This window comes from Euleptes europaea, chromosome 6, assembly GCF_029931775.1.
Source record: "Euleptes europaea isolate rEulEur1 chromosome 6, rEulEur1.hap1, whole genome shotgun sequence".
Lineage (NCBI taxonomy): Eukaryota > Metazoa > Chordata > Lepidosauria > Squamata > Sphaerodactylidae > Euleptes > Euleptes europaea.
The window spans coordinates 60,577,097-60,592,116 of NC_079317.1; the positions used below are offsets into that span (position 1 = coordinate 60,577,097).

The 15,020-nt window shown below is 43.3% G+C and overlaps 1 protein-coding gene across 1 annotated transcript in view; it reads right to left on the reverse strand.

Annotated features, from left to right (window-relative positions):
- The window catches only part of CREB3L1 (cAMP responsive element binding protein 3 like 1), an 86,331-nt gene that overhangs the window by 14,261 nt on the left and 57,050 nt on the right, over positions 1-15,020 (reverse strand). Inside the window, exons 3-6 of the mRNA XM_056851530.1 lie at positions 11,663-11,823; positions 6,535-6,613; positions 3,301-3,458; positions 1,508-1,657 (exon numbers count right to left, since the gene is read on the reverse strand). Coding sequence (XP_056707508.1) covers positions 1,508-1,657; positions 3,301-3,458; positions 6,535-6,613; positions 11,663-11,823 — 548 coding nt within the window. The remainder of the gene's footprint in view (positions 1-1,507; positions 1,658-3,300; positions 3,459-6,534; positions 6,614-11,662; positions 11,824-15,020) is intronic.

A 15,020-nucleotide genomic window follows, 5' to 3' on the forward strand; every position in this document is an offset into this window, starting at 1 on the left:
GGGATAAGCTGTCTAGTTTTCTAAATTCTGCAGCTACAAGGTCTGAACACGAAACTTTTGCAAACTATTATGCCGGGGTCCTCAATGTTGCACCTGTGGGCATCATAGTATATGTTGACACCTTTCCTGGCATCCTTCAAGTGTTTTTAGAAAGTGGGTGGGGTAGGGTTGCCAACCTCCAGGTACTAGCTGGCGATCTCCTGCCATTACAACTGATCTCCAGTCGATAGAGATCAGTTTACCTAAATAAAATGGCCGCTTTGGCCACTGGACTCTATGGCATTGAAGTCCCTCCCCTCCCCAAACCCCGCCTTCCTCAAGCTCCACCCCAAAAACCTCCCACCAGTGGCAAAGAGGGACCTGGCAATCCTAGGGTGGGGCCAGGTGGGGCTTTTGCCTAGCAGGGCTTCTCATTGGCCATTGAAGATCTGATTGGGTCGCTGTGCAGATTTTTTAAAATGTGCTTCAGCAGTGGCCGCCACCATGACACATGCATCTTTACTGTATGACTAAAGGTGAACTGTGTGTATGAAGGAAATCCACTCTGACATTTTGTAGTTGGCTCCTCTCCTATGGCAGCCATTTTGTAGTTGCGCCTACTACCTGGGTCAAAATTCCAAAGGTGCCTGCAGGATTGGTAAGGTTGGGGACCCATATTATGCAAATAGATATGAATGCCCTTGATTTCTCTGTCTCAGGAACTCCAAGCATAAATAAACCACGGTTTAGATTTTTTGTAATTTTTGATTACAAGGAAGGGATAAACAAAGATCTGGGGAGGAAGCTGAGCAGCAAAACACAAATACAGTTGGGTGGGGCTCAGAAAGTACATGCCACTTGTCAAATGCAGAAGTTCACTGACTTTCACAAACCCTTGTAATGTATGTCCCTTCAATAGATACCACTCTTAAGTTTTCGAGCTTTCCTTCACAACCACGAGGACTGCAGAAGTGATTAAGAGAAAAGTACCTTGTCATGAGCCAGGTATGGAAGAACCTGGAAATGGTCTGGGAGAGCCATAGCTGACTCAAATAAATATGGCTGTATTGATCCTTCTGCTATCGTTGTTGTCATCATGCGCATGACTTGTCACCATATTCTTATGATCAAAAATGGCTTTGATATTTGAATTCTACATGTGCCTGCAGGTTCTAGACCCTTCCCCACAATTACGGCTGCATCTAAGGCCAAACCACACAGGGGGCTTAATGGCAGCAGACACAAGACATAAAAAGTGAAAAACTGCTTAATCCCATGAGTAGGGCTGCCAGCTTCCAGGTGGGTCCTGGAGATCTCCTATTACAATTGATCTCCAAGTGACAGAGATCAGTTCCCCTGGAGAAAATGGCAGCTTTAGAGGGTGAACTGTATGGCATCGTACCTGCTGAGAACCCTCCCCAGCCTCCATTCCCAAAATCTCCAGATATTTCCCCACCCAGAGCTGGCAACCCTGCGCATGAGTCACGCATGCGCATGAGTTCCTCCCCTGTACAGTGAACTCACAGACCTTGTTCTTGATCTTTCGCCTGACTCTCTTCAATGCTTTCTCCTCTGCTTTGGTGAGAGGCAGCTTGGTTGGGATAGGATAGCCCTCAGCAATAAGGGTACGTTTCTCCTCCTCCGTTAGAAGCAGAGGTCCTGATGTCCCTTGTAATTTCTGCCCGGGACAAGAAGAAAGTAGTAATGTTTTGAGAATTTATGCAAACAACTCAGACTTGCCTTTGTGAAAAATACCCTAGCTACAGCCTTTCTTTGCAACCACCACAACACAGTGGATAAGGAGTCAGAGAGAGGGAAGGAGATCCCTTGTGATACACCCAGTCAACCCCCTTTACTTTACATGAATGGTGAGAGTCCTCAAACCATTTTTTCTCGAAGCACCACTTGAAGTGCTGTGATGTTCTGCTGCTTTGGGCAAAGCAGCACACCTTGACCCCCTGCCCGCCCTGAGTCTTCAGCCACAGCCCAATAGATTGGAGAAGGGAGCTTTCTCGGGGCTGTTATGTAGCACTCGCTCTGTACTAAGCATATAATAGCCTGGAAGCCAAATCAGGCAGTCTAGGCAAGAAACTACAGGGCTTTAAAGGAAGGAGAAATTCATGTCGAGGTGCTCTGGAGTACGCCGGCAAGATTTAAAACAAAACACAAAACAAAACCTTTAATGTTGTATTTTATTTAAAAACTCTGAGCTTGTAGCCTCCCTCCCAAACAGGGGTTTTCCCCTTCTCCCTCTCCTCCCACTATGGATTCCTCATCAGAGAACGGTTTACTTATTTATTAGCAGTGGGTGCAAGTTATTTTTCTGAAAATCTATGACCTCTGAGCTTTCAGACAACAAGAATAACCAAGCATGTCAGAGCTTGGTGAAAGCCTCAACATTTATACATAAACATGACTTCAGTAAACGGTTGCAAATAATTTCAACTGCACAGTCCCGATCGGAAACACAAACATGGCATGTCGCAAACTGCTGCTGTACCAGAACAGCCCTCTCCACATTGTTAGCATCTGAAGCAGTTTTATCTTTTCACCTTATTCACGAAGATAACAAAACACAAAACAAAACCTTTAACGTTGTATTATTTTATTTAAAAACTGGGGGACCTTAAAGAGTTCCGCAGGGCCTGTAAAACAGAGTTATTCCACCAGGCCTATGGTTGAGGCCAGCTACGGTCCCCTTATATATAAATGCCAGCCTCCCTAACCTCCTCTGCTGATATCCTCTCCCATATTCAACTGGGTCTTTATTCATCTGCTCGCCTGGTTGCAGTTTTATGTTAAAACCCTACAGTAGGGTTGCCAATTGCTTGGTGGTGGCGGGCAACCCCCCCAATCTACCCCCACTGACCACCTACCGGTCAGTGGGCAAACATGCACGTGTGCCTGTACACCGTGGCATGTCACTTCTGGTTTACACCCAGAAGCGCCGCATCGCGAGGGGCCTTTTACCACTCAAACTGTGCGTCCGTGATCCCCTCATCTCTACCCCAAAAGCCTCCTGCCAGAGGACAGGGGGGGCCTGACAACCCTACCCTAGAGGCGCCTTTAGATACATTAGGATATTGTTTTATATTATGGTTTTGTAGGGCTATTTTAATTGCTGTTTTAAGGTTTTTATCTATGTAATAGGATGTTTATATCCCTTTGTAAGCTGCTCTGAGCCTGGCCTTGAACTGGGGAGAGTGGGATATTAAGTTGAGATAATAAATAAATAACTAAATAAAAGATGGCAGACGGCCACACTGAGCCTCATGGCAAAGCAAAATGCTACGATGGTAATTCTCCCTCCCCCTTGCTTACATGTGGTGCTGTGAGGAGAGGAGAAGAAGAGATTGCTGTAGAAGAGCGAGCAGCAGGACGGACTGGACTGGAGGGCGGCAAGGACCTCGGGCTCTGAGATCCATCACTGTCACTGCCATGGCTGCTAGGAGGAGTAGGAGGCATCTGCACCAGGTCATCTGATGGGAGATGCGGAGAACAGGTTAACAGCAATGCACCAAGTCATGGAGAGCAACAGAGAGAGACGCTAGTTCTCTGCTGTGAGAGAAGTGTGGGGAAAAAAGAGCAAATCCAGATGAGACTGAAGCATGAGAAGTGGCAGACCGACCCAGGCAACGCAACTTCAGAGGAATATTTGTAGAAGGTACGAAAGCTTGTGTGCAGGACCAAGGTTCTGTTTCTAACATCCCCAGGTTAAAGGATCTCAAGTAGTTGGGCTGAAAATGACCACTGTCAAGACTTTGCAGAGTAGCTGCCAAGGAAAACACAGTTAGACTAGGCAGACCAGTGGTCTGATTGTAATGGGATGGCTGTGAGATGACTCAACAGATTGGTTTTGTTCAAACTCAATGCCTGAATCATAGATTTCTTCTAAAATAAATTATTCTCATTTAAGATGCGCTTGCAATTCTGGGCAGAGTGACTGTTTCATTTCTGTTTGACATAACAACTTTGGCTCACCTGAAGCTTATTGCTCAGCTCATCCCATTTCTCAGTATAGGTGCTCCCTGGGGGATACCATGGTCTGAATTGTGTAGGTAGATCTGTTGGGTGGCTCATAGCTCAACATTCCTGTATGGATAGAGGAGTTGGGACTGGATGGCCTTTGGGTTCCCCTTAGCTCTGTGACTCTTTGAACAGTAGTGGGCCTTTATTATCTTGAGACCACAGAGCATCAGTATTTTGACTTTTGATTTAAGGTACAAGCTTGGCCCACTTGGACTGAGCACTAAAGTCATTGGTGTCTAGGTGATATCCCATTCATTTGTAGAGAGCCACCACACAGCAATTCACTAAATTTAATGAATACATGTTCAGTAAAACCAAAGGTGGTTCAAGTAAAACCAAAGGTGGAAATTAAGAATTGGTTTTTCTTTAAAAATATATATGTATAACCCACTTTCCCCCTAAAGTTCTTAAGGAAATGAAAAGGATCTGAATGCTAGAGAAGTGCCCCTCATTTAAACCTTCCATATAGTGGAGCTGAACTTGACCGCCTGGGTTTGCCCCAGTTGTTTCTGATGAAAATGCCTACTATTGTTACAGTTTCATTTGGATAAGATCAGCCAAGTCCCCTCATACCCTGTCTGGTAATTTTACATCTGCTATCAACAAGGGCTATTGATCTTGGCATGGCTGAGATTTAGGAGCATGGAAATTGTTAGTTGGGGAAGGAATCCTAGAATCTTACCATCTTATCTGGTAATTTTACATCTGCTATCAACAAGGGCTATTGATCTTGGCATGGCTGAGATTTAGGAGAATGGAAATTGTTAGTTGGGGAAGGAATCCTAGAATTTTACCATCTTGCCTGATCTGCATGAACCAGAATTTGCTGGATGATGGCTTTCCAGATATTCAGGGACTGCTGATGAAACGTAACGGGCCTGCTAATTGTCATATTATAAACAAAGCCTCATTTACTGGGATTAATGTGAGTTGAGCATTAAGTGGGGCTTATATCTTGCATGAAATATTGCTTGTTTGCTTGAATGTGAGTGTCCAGAGCCCAGAGAGAAATTATATTTTTAAGCAAACAAATAAATGTGCTCATTTGTGCTGAACAGGCCCCACTGTAGGATTAGTGGCTGCCAAACTGCATTCCTGATGTCATTGCGCTTCTGGAACCAAATATGAGATCCTCTCCAGTGATACCAGACACATAAAAATTGGCACCATACCTTTATATCCTCCAAAACATTGCTTACAATATTGTTTATCTAAGAAGTTAAAATTGTCTGTTGGAGTCTACACCAGGGTTGCAGGAATCAAGCAAATTTTGGAGACCCTGTTTGGAATTCTGCCATTTTAGGACTGAACTAAATTCCTGAAGAAGTTTGCAAGGTGCTCACAGCATGTAGGGTTGCCAGCTTTTAAACTAGTGCTTCCAGCTGTCCCTTTAATATCAGTTTGATCTGCAAGCAATTATCAACTAATAATATTTAACTTCATGCCTTGAAAAGCTTCAACTGCTCATTTCCACTCATCACTCTCCAAACAAATATCACCTGTCAGAATGATCAAGGCTGTTTCCATCCAAAGCCCAGGTCTGAATCCTTACTGAAATGAATATAGATGCTCTGCCTCCTCCAAGACCTGGAGGCCTTATAACCTCTATCCACTTTTGTTTTGGACTACAAAACCCAGGCCCTAAAAGTGAAGCCAGAACTTTTGTCTTCCAAAAATTACCACTGTCTTGTGCAAGGGAAAATTCTGTTTGTGGCACACGTTACATGCCTCCTTGTTTATCTTCACCTCTGGATCTCTACTAGAATTATCCTGAAAGTGTATTCTTCGTGTTTGTGTAGCAGCCTAACCCATCATCTGCTGCAATATTGAGTGGATTTTACCCCCTACCTATGGATTTACTTTTAAGATTATTAGCTGCACAGACGTTTTGATACCTCTGCTTTGGATCTTTTCGCCTAGAACCTGCATGGATAGGCATCGACCACCAGCTTTGCTTTATTCTCCCCATCTATGTTTACGGCCTCCCTACCTCCCATTATTGAGTGATATACACTGTGCAGTATCGGTGTGTTGGACGAGAAACAGAATATTTGCATCTTAATGAGGGCATTGTCGTATTCGGTGTTATTGCTATATGCTGGATACTATTGTTACTACTTGAGTGTGCTTAAAAGCGAAAAAGTCACTTTAGCAACAATCCTCCTCATTGGTCATTGCCCAGATACATCACCTTTCATTGAGCTGCCTGTAAAAAGTAATCTAGCAGCTCCTAGGAGTGAGAGGTGGGTGGAAAAGAGTTTTCTTCCTTAGACTCCAGCTACCCTTGTGTGAAACTGGGATCCAACTGAAAAGTGGACCTTTCTCAAGGATGTATATCCAAGGTGCGCATGTCTCTCTGACTGCACACAATAACATCAGTTATCTGTATGTGTGAAATGTATATAACTCGTTCAAATGTTTGTGGAAATGGGCTGGAAAGAAGATCTTGTGCCATGGATCATTCTTTAATAATGAGGGATATGAAACTAGAGGGTCAGTGAAAACCATTTGAGTCTATTTCCTTACCTGTTGGTACATTCAGAAACTGGTTCACCTCTCTGGGTTCAGCTTTGATTACAGGTTGGGGAGCCATTTCTATGGAAGCCTGAAAAAAAAAATAGATGTGAAATGGTTAGATTTTTGAAGGCAGATTGTTTATGACTTGGTGCAGCTTACGTGTTTCCTTAACCATGAAATGTACTTTCCCATTGCTCCGGAACATTTGTGTTGTATGTTGTCATTTTTTCTGATTTGTGTTCCTGGGCAGGTCACAAAGAGGTTTGTTCTGAGACAACATGGCTCCATACAGATGTGGTATAGCTTTTGTCACCATCCTAGGTCCCATCCAGGTCTACACTTCTTTTTGTTGTTCTAGTGAAATTGCCACTAGTGCCACTGATTACACAGTAATCTAGTGCTACTGATTACACAGGTAGCAGTGGATTTAATGTCCCCTTTCCTGTAAGTGCTAAGTGAAACAGAAATCAAGTGGTGGCATCTTTATTTATTATTTACTTATTCGGAATATTTCTATGCTGCCTCTTCAGAATCCTGCTTGAGGCTTTCAATGTACTAAAATACAAGCCACTGGATGTAAAACAGAAACAGACTATTGAAAAGCTGATAAGATAAATCCCCTAATTAAAAGCCTGGTTTTGAAAAGATGTGTTTTAGCCTGGTGCCTAAAAGAAAGTAAAGTAGGCACCAGATGAGCTTCAGAGTGGGGAGCGTGTTCCAAAGGTGTAGAGCCATCCCAGAAAATGCCCTGTCTCTCGTTGAACCTGCTTCACCTCCAAAGGTGGGGGGATGACACAGTGCTGGAGAGGCAGATCTTAACTGGAGGGATGGATAGCATGGGAGACTCTAAGACTAACCAGGTTTAATCAAGCAAAAGCTTTTGGGAGTCAGAGTTTACTTCATCAGATGCAGATGATGAGTGCTACTAACTCATCTATGGTCAAGGTCTGAGGGGCAGGGATTGGAAAGCAATGTAGGTTCCAACCAGGAGACTTGCAGTTCAAGCACTTCCTGCACTATCAGGGTCACAGTTTAGAAGAGCAAATACAGGCAGCTGAAGGTAGAAAACCAACGCCACAGGAGAACCCTCCTGGGAATCAATCCTGGGAACCCTCCCAGAGAACCAACATCATGCATCTGTTCTCTGTGTGCTGCCAAGGCATCCTGCACTTCCTCAATCTGGGACACTTATCATGAGAAGTCAGTGGGCTGTCCTCCAATGCATCAAGACTATTTCCTTGCCTGCCTGTTGCGGTCTCTGCTTTGGACACTTGCCACCTTACACCCATTTGGGGTCAGACCCTGCCAGCACTTGTTCATTATTACACACTCAAAGCTTGTGCTCTGCCATTGAACTCTGGCCCCTCCCAGCTATATGCTAGAGTGCAGAAGCTGCAAACCAGCACTAACCTAGAATTAACTTTTAAGGAGTACCATATGCCTTGTGACTGCAGCCTCTACCTTTCTAGCTTGTCACTCTGTCATACTGATGGTCTGGAGCATGTGTGCCAGTCTTTCTGCTCGCCTCCTTCCCTGTCATCTCGCATACCAAAAGCTCTCTGGAAAAAATTACTTTGAAAATCTATGTCTCCAAGGAAGATGCAAACACAGACAAGAGCATTCTGCCAAAGGACAGTGAGCATCATGCAGGCATGCTACCAGAGTCCTTTGCACAAACAGCAATTCCAGGGTCATCTTTGTCATTATGTCTTCTCCTCTCCAGTCACTAAAGAAGTCCCTTTAAGGTTTTTCTTCAAGGGGAAAGTGTTTCTTCAATTTGTTGCAGTTGTAGCTGGGAATATTTGCTCAGATTCTAGAGATAAAGAACACCCCCTATTGCTCATCAGACTTTCTGCAATGCCACTCAACTGCCTGGATCCAGGAAAGGGACTGGATAAACAGAAATGGACGAAGAAGAAGACTTGGTTTTTATATGCTGACTTTATCTTTTAAGGAGAATCAAACCGGGGGGGGGGGGGTTACCACACTTTGTATTCCCAGCAATGTATTAAGAGTTTGAAAATGTTATAAAAAACATCGCTTTAAAAGGGTTTTTGGATACCATGGCTTATAAATGGTTGGAAGACGTCTTCACAGCTAAAGGGGCCAAACAAAGTGCAAATAGTGTTTTTTATGTTTTCAAACTCTTAATACATGGGTGGGAATACATAGAAAGTGCGAACAGTATTTTTTATAACATTTTCAAACTCTTAATACATCTCTGGGAATACATAATGCAGTAACCCCCGGCTTACAATCTCCTTCCCTTCCTCTCCCCACAACAGACACTTCGTGAGGTAGGTGGGGCTGAGAGAGTTCAGAGAAAACTGCGACTAGCCCAAGGTCACCCAGCTGGCTTCATGTACAGGAGTGGGGAAACCAACCCAGTTCTCCAAATTAGAGTCCACCGCTCTTAACCACTCCATCACGCTGGCTCTCTCCCACTGCAGACCTCTCTCACCCCAAAACTGATCCTAAGGGTCCTCTTTTCCCCAGGAACAGTATTTGGGGAGTAATTTGGGCTGCAACAGGAAGGAGAAGCAGGGAAGTCTTGCTCTGCAAATGGAAATCTCTTCCGTCCATAGAAATCTCTGGTCAATACAAGCCAACGGCTGTTTCTAATCAAATGAAATTAAAAATTAACATCCCCAGCTGCTCCAAAATGATCATCTCTTACCAGCCTGCCCTTCCTCCCATTCTGCCAAAAAGAAGGGAGTTTGTAGGGCTTTTTTACATTAAACAGACACATTTCACACTACCTCAGATTGTAAACACAGTTTGGGGAGGAAGCTTGCTGTGGCTGTTAAATACACACTCCCCATGGAACTACATTTGTGGACACAGTGGGTTCAAGTTGTGTAAACAAGAATGGAGTTTGTGTACATGACTGGCTTGAGTAGCTGGTTTGTTTCATATCTACCATAAATGAATGGAAGATAACCCAGAATAGGCTTAACTGTATCTCAAGGGTATCAATTCAGGGGAATTGCTCACTTCATAGAAGATGCTGGGAAGACTGTAGGTGTGAAAGAGGGAATTAATGCTGCCTTCCAAAGTGCTCTGCATGAAGTGGGAATGATGGTGTGTTTGACTCAATGGATCATTTATGGGTCTCTGGGAACTGACATGACACCAAACTGGGAGGAGCAAACTGGAAGATAGCGATAGAATTCAACGAGATCTGAACACAATGGAAAAGAGGGCGGATGTAAACAAGATGCAGTTCAACAAGGATAAGTGCAGAGTTCTACATATGGGTAACAAAAATGAGAAGCATGCGTACTGGATGGGGGATACACTTCTGGGTAACACTGCGTGTGAACAAGATCTAGGGGTATGGGTGGACTGTAAGCTGAATATGAACAGTCAGTATGATGCAGTGGCAAAAAAAAAGGCTAATGCAGTCTTGGGGCGTATCAACAAAGGCATAACATCCAAATTGCAAAATGTCATAGTCCCATTGTACACCACATTGGTCAGGCCACACCAGGAGTACTTGTGCAGTTTCGGAGGCCTCACTCCAAAAAAGATGTGGACAAAATGGAGCCCGGTGCAGAAGAGAGTGACGAAGATGATCAGGGGCCTGGAGACCAAGCCCTACGAGGAAAGGCTGAGGGACTTGGGAGTGCTCAGTCTGGAGGAGGTTGAGGGGGGGACATGATTGCTCTCTTTAAATATTTGAAAGGCTGTCACTTAGAGGAGGGCAGAGAGCTGTTCCTGTTGGCAGCAGAGGATAGGGCTCACAATAATAGGTTTACATTATGGGCAGAAAGGTACTGGCTGGATATAAGGAAAACATTTTTTTTATAATAAGAGCAGTTCAGCTGTGGAATCAGCTTCCTAGGGAGGTAGTGAGCTCCGTCTCACTGGCAGTCTTCAAGTAGAGGCTGGACAAACGCTTTTCAGGGATGCTCTAGGCTAATCCTGCACTGAGCAGGGAATTGGACTAGATGGCCTGTATGGCCCCTTTCAACTGTATGGTGCCTTTCAATTCTGTGATTTGACAATATTTGCCCATGGTTGCTGACCCTAGCATCAGTTGTGGTTGCACCTCTCTGCCAAAATTCATCTAAATACATGCAATAATACTCAAAACCCCCCACAATATATCAAAATGAAAAGATAGCTGGTAGCATTTATGTTCCAAAAATATTCTTTGGTTTTACATTGGATTGTCTCCTTTGTTTCCAGGAAATTAATCCAGAAGGTAAGGCTGGTGAAGGAAATTAGAGGTGATGCACACCTGGGAACTCTCTTGTTATCTAAACTCCACACAAACAGCTGTAGCTTAAGCTTCCAGCTCAATGGCCCAAATGACTTCCCAGAAAAGAGGTTACAGCATGCCAAAGCTCAGGCAGAGCTTTAATGGGGACACAGGCAGAGCTTTAATGGGGACAAAGCTCATGCCAAGCTTGGCTCCCTCTATGCTGCCCTGGATTTATGTTTGGAGCAGCACCCTTGAAATGTAACCTGCGGAACAGCCCTGCGATTTGGAGAAACAAAGTAAAGCAGGAAGAACCACCAGCCCTGAAGAAAAGAATGTTCCTCAAGCAGAACCACTAGTGAAGGATGAAAGGGTTGAGAGATGAAACACAGACCACGCTTTCTTTTAGAAACTGGGAAATTGGTAATAATTAAGATCATTCAATTTCAGAGTGGAATTTTAGAGGCTTCCCATCAGTACTAAGGCTGTCAGGATGGTAGCTTCCTCCCCTAGCTGACTGAGTGCTGCACTGCTATACCTAGAGGTATCAGACTCAGGCAGGTGTTTTGCACAACAGTCTCTATTTTGGACTGTGCCACCAGTATTTTGGACTGTGCCACCCGTATAGCACCATCATGCTATTCTTGTCTACCATATGGAATGACAGCAATCAGAGGATGATCCAAGTTCCCATGTGATGTGCCAGTTTTAAGCACAGGTTTGAAAAATCACTGTACTTCATCTGGATGTGTAATAAGTGTTCCCTTTGCTCGTTTAGTTAAAAGTTGTAAGCTACTGATGCTGACTTATCTTCTGCCCCATAAGTGCCTTATAGTTTGGAATGAAAAACCACACAGAAACATAGACAGCATCAGAATTTATAAAGTTCAGATGCTTTGGCTAGAACAGACATTCTGGAAGCAGTAAACTCACCTCTTCGGAGGCTGGCAACCTCTGCAGCGGGTTAAGATTTAACATGGGCACTGAGTTAGTTGCCAGCTGGGTCTCGGGAAGTTCTGTTGCCATGTTCTGCTCCTGCTTCACCATGATAGAACATAGTTTATGCTGGAGGGACCACATTCCACTTTCCAAGTCTGAGAAAAGAATCACATCAAAATTACGTGGCACTGAACTCTATAGGATGTATGTGATGTAAGAGCTCCCCTCCCGCATCCCCAAACACCTTTTAATATATAGAAATGCCTCCCTTACAACAAGAGACCAGAAATAAGCTCTGCTGTTTCAGAAAGATTTGTATATTCTATCAAGCTCCGAAAAATGAGATAGTTTACTCCTCTTCTCAAGAACATTCTATTGCTAACATCCACTTTCTCACATGAACAAGTCAAATGACTGTCATCGAATGGATATGTCTTCTCCACAGGAAAAAGAGGGATTCCTTAATTTATCCCTTTTAGATTTCTTTATGGAGGCCAATGTAGCTCCAAAAGGATCACTCTTGCTAACATTTGGTTCTACTGGAAACAATAGCCATAACTTTTTAATTTTTTTATACAATAGCCATAACTATATATATACATTTATAAATTTAAAACGCCATAGGACTCTTTGCTGCAACAGACAAACACAGCTACTCTTCTAGGATTTGCAAAATAAAAGTTGCTTCTTAAGATGCCTACATCATCCCATCAGCAGATGGACATTTCTGCCAGGCCAGATGGTGGCTGGATTAGGGGGTTCACTTGGAAGCACCACATCAGGTGTTCCATTTTAGGGTTAGCTGATTGAGGTTCTAAGCTAGTTGAACACAGAAGAATATCTCACTGAATACATCGAAGTTGGAATCTTATACGAAGCAAATTAATTAAACAGGAACTGTATCAACTTGTCAATGTGGTCCCTTGTAGTACCTTCCTTATCAGCAGTTTTCTTGCACTTACTGTACTGAATCCTCTGCTCAGTCACAAAGCTCACTTTGTCCCCTTGGCGAAGTCACTGTCTCTCAGCCTAGCCTACCACATAGGCCACCCCCTCAAACATCTCACAAATAGAAATAGGGACACTCTTGTGCATTTGTTCTAACTCCTCAAGGGTATGCATGACACATGGCTGAAGGCTGTTTTCTGTCTAACGTATGCTGTGCTACTGCTGACTTATTCTGCAACAGCCATTCCTGTACTGATGTCTCAGCCTGATAGATTAGTTTATTAACCAGAAAAGTTTTTTTTAAATAAGAATGTTTAGTAAAACGTGTAATCTCACAATAAATGTGGTGGTGCTTATGATAGCATGAGAATGGGAACTGAAAAAACGAACAGACAAATCATTCCTCACAGATCGGACTCAAAGGGTTGCTATTGGAAACCATCAGAGTGGGACCTAACCTGTGGAGTTCCACAAGGCACGATTCATGCTTTTCAATGTCTATGGAAAGCCCTTAGGACAAATAATTTGTAGCTTTGGGGTTGGCTGTCATCAATATGCAAGTGATACTCAGCTCAATATATCCCTATCCAATTATCCTGGTGATGCATTAGAGGTCCTAAATTGCTGCCTGGCTGCTGTGGTAAATTGATTAAGAGCAAATAACATGAAACCAACCCCTGAAAAGACAGAGGTAATGTTGGTTGGGAAGGCTGAAATCTCGAAGGGCATTGAGCTCCCCACATCTGATGGAGTTCAGTTGACCCTTGCTGACTCATTTAAGAGCCTTGGGGTTATACTGGAGAAGCAAGTTAATGCAGGTGCAAAAAAAGGCTTTCTCCTAACTCAGCATACCACATAAGATGGCCCCTTACCTTGATACAGCTGATCCAGCCACCTGCATCCACACATATGCATTGCAGAAAGATGGCAGTGGAGCATGCATCCACACCATGGTAACATCCAGATCAGACTACTGTGTTAACCCCCAAATCAGTTTTTTAAATAATATTTTTCTGTAAAGCTGTAGCTGCCCCTATTGTGTGGATTTGCCTATCAGCATGGGTGGGGATGGCCTTTGGCTATGAGATATGGGATTATTGAAACTCAGAAACATTTACAATAATTGCAACTCTGTTGAAAACAGAAGGGAAGCAGTGCACTGGAATTTTGTGTGTAGACAGTTAAAAAGGGAACTGGCTTAATTACAGTCTGTATTACATCACAAATAGTCATATGTTCTTGCACTTAACAGTTCAAAATGAGGCTCAACTCTACAAAGGGCAGTAGTGTGTGACATTTCAATAATGTCAGCTTCCCCCCCTCTCCCCACCAACTACTCAGGGAAGAGGACTGAAATTTCAAGAATAGCAACAATACTTCCCCCTGGTTCAGAAGCATGCACACAATAACAATATTTTTAAAGGACATCCTTGAAATGTCCCCAAAAGGCAAAGTGTAGTTGAAATAAAGATAGATATTTACCATTGATTTTATGTCCCTCCTTATCCCCAGACTCAAGGCAGCTTACTAATTACTATTCCCGACTACTAAGTAGGGACACATGGAATATATGATAGGGTTGCTGAAAAGGTACGCGGGATGGGACCATGTGACACAGACTTGTTTCTGTTGTAAGTTCTGGCCCATTGCTTCAAGAAAGGAGAAAAATCACAAATGGTACTCAAAAATAAATATTTGATATATTTTGATGAAAGGTCACTCTGCTCCTCAGAAGAAATTACTATTTGCTGTGCAAGTAAGCTTGCAAACCTCTTGAGAAAAAAAACAACTTTTTTGTACAATCCTCTATGACATATAGCAGTTACCCTGATGAAGAGAGTGATCTTGAAATCCATCAGGATATTTTGGGTTACCTTTTGTGATTTCCTGCATAGGTGCCCTCCCGTTTTTTCTTGGTCCATTACTTTATCTATCAGCATGCAGGAAGAATAAAGACTTCCAGCTCTGCCCAGGGGAGGAATTTGCTGGTATATGCAATTTCAGGATACTCCTGCTTTCTGCCACTATACATCAAGAGGCAGAAAGCCTGCAAGATGCAACTGTCATGTATTAAGGTAATTTATGGAAGGCTACTATAAATTAGAACAGTGCCAGGCACAGGCAAAGCACACAGTATGGAGGTTTCCCTTTTTTCTTTTCCCATTTTGATTTGGGCTAGTAAGTATGACCTACACTTTGTCTGTGGTGGCTTGGGCTCCACAATAATGTAATTAAATTTAAATCCTAAGAGAACATCAGTAAATTACCTCATAACCCAGTAAACAAAGACCTCTGCTCTTGTTCACTGAGTGAGAGACAGACTAGGTACAACAGTGGCATGCTCTCTTTAAAAGCAGGTCTGCTCCAATCACTTCATAGACATGCCCCAATCATATATAAGAGA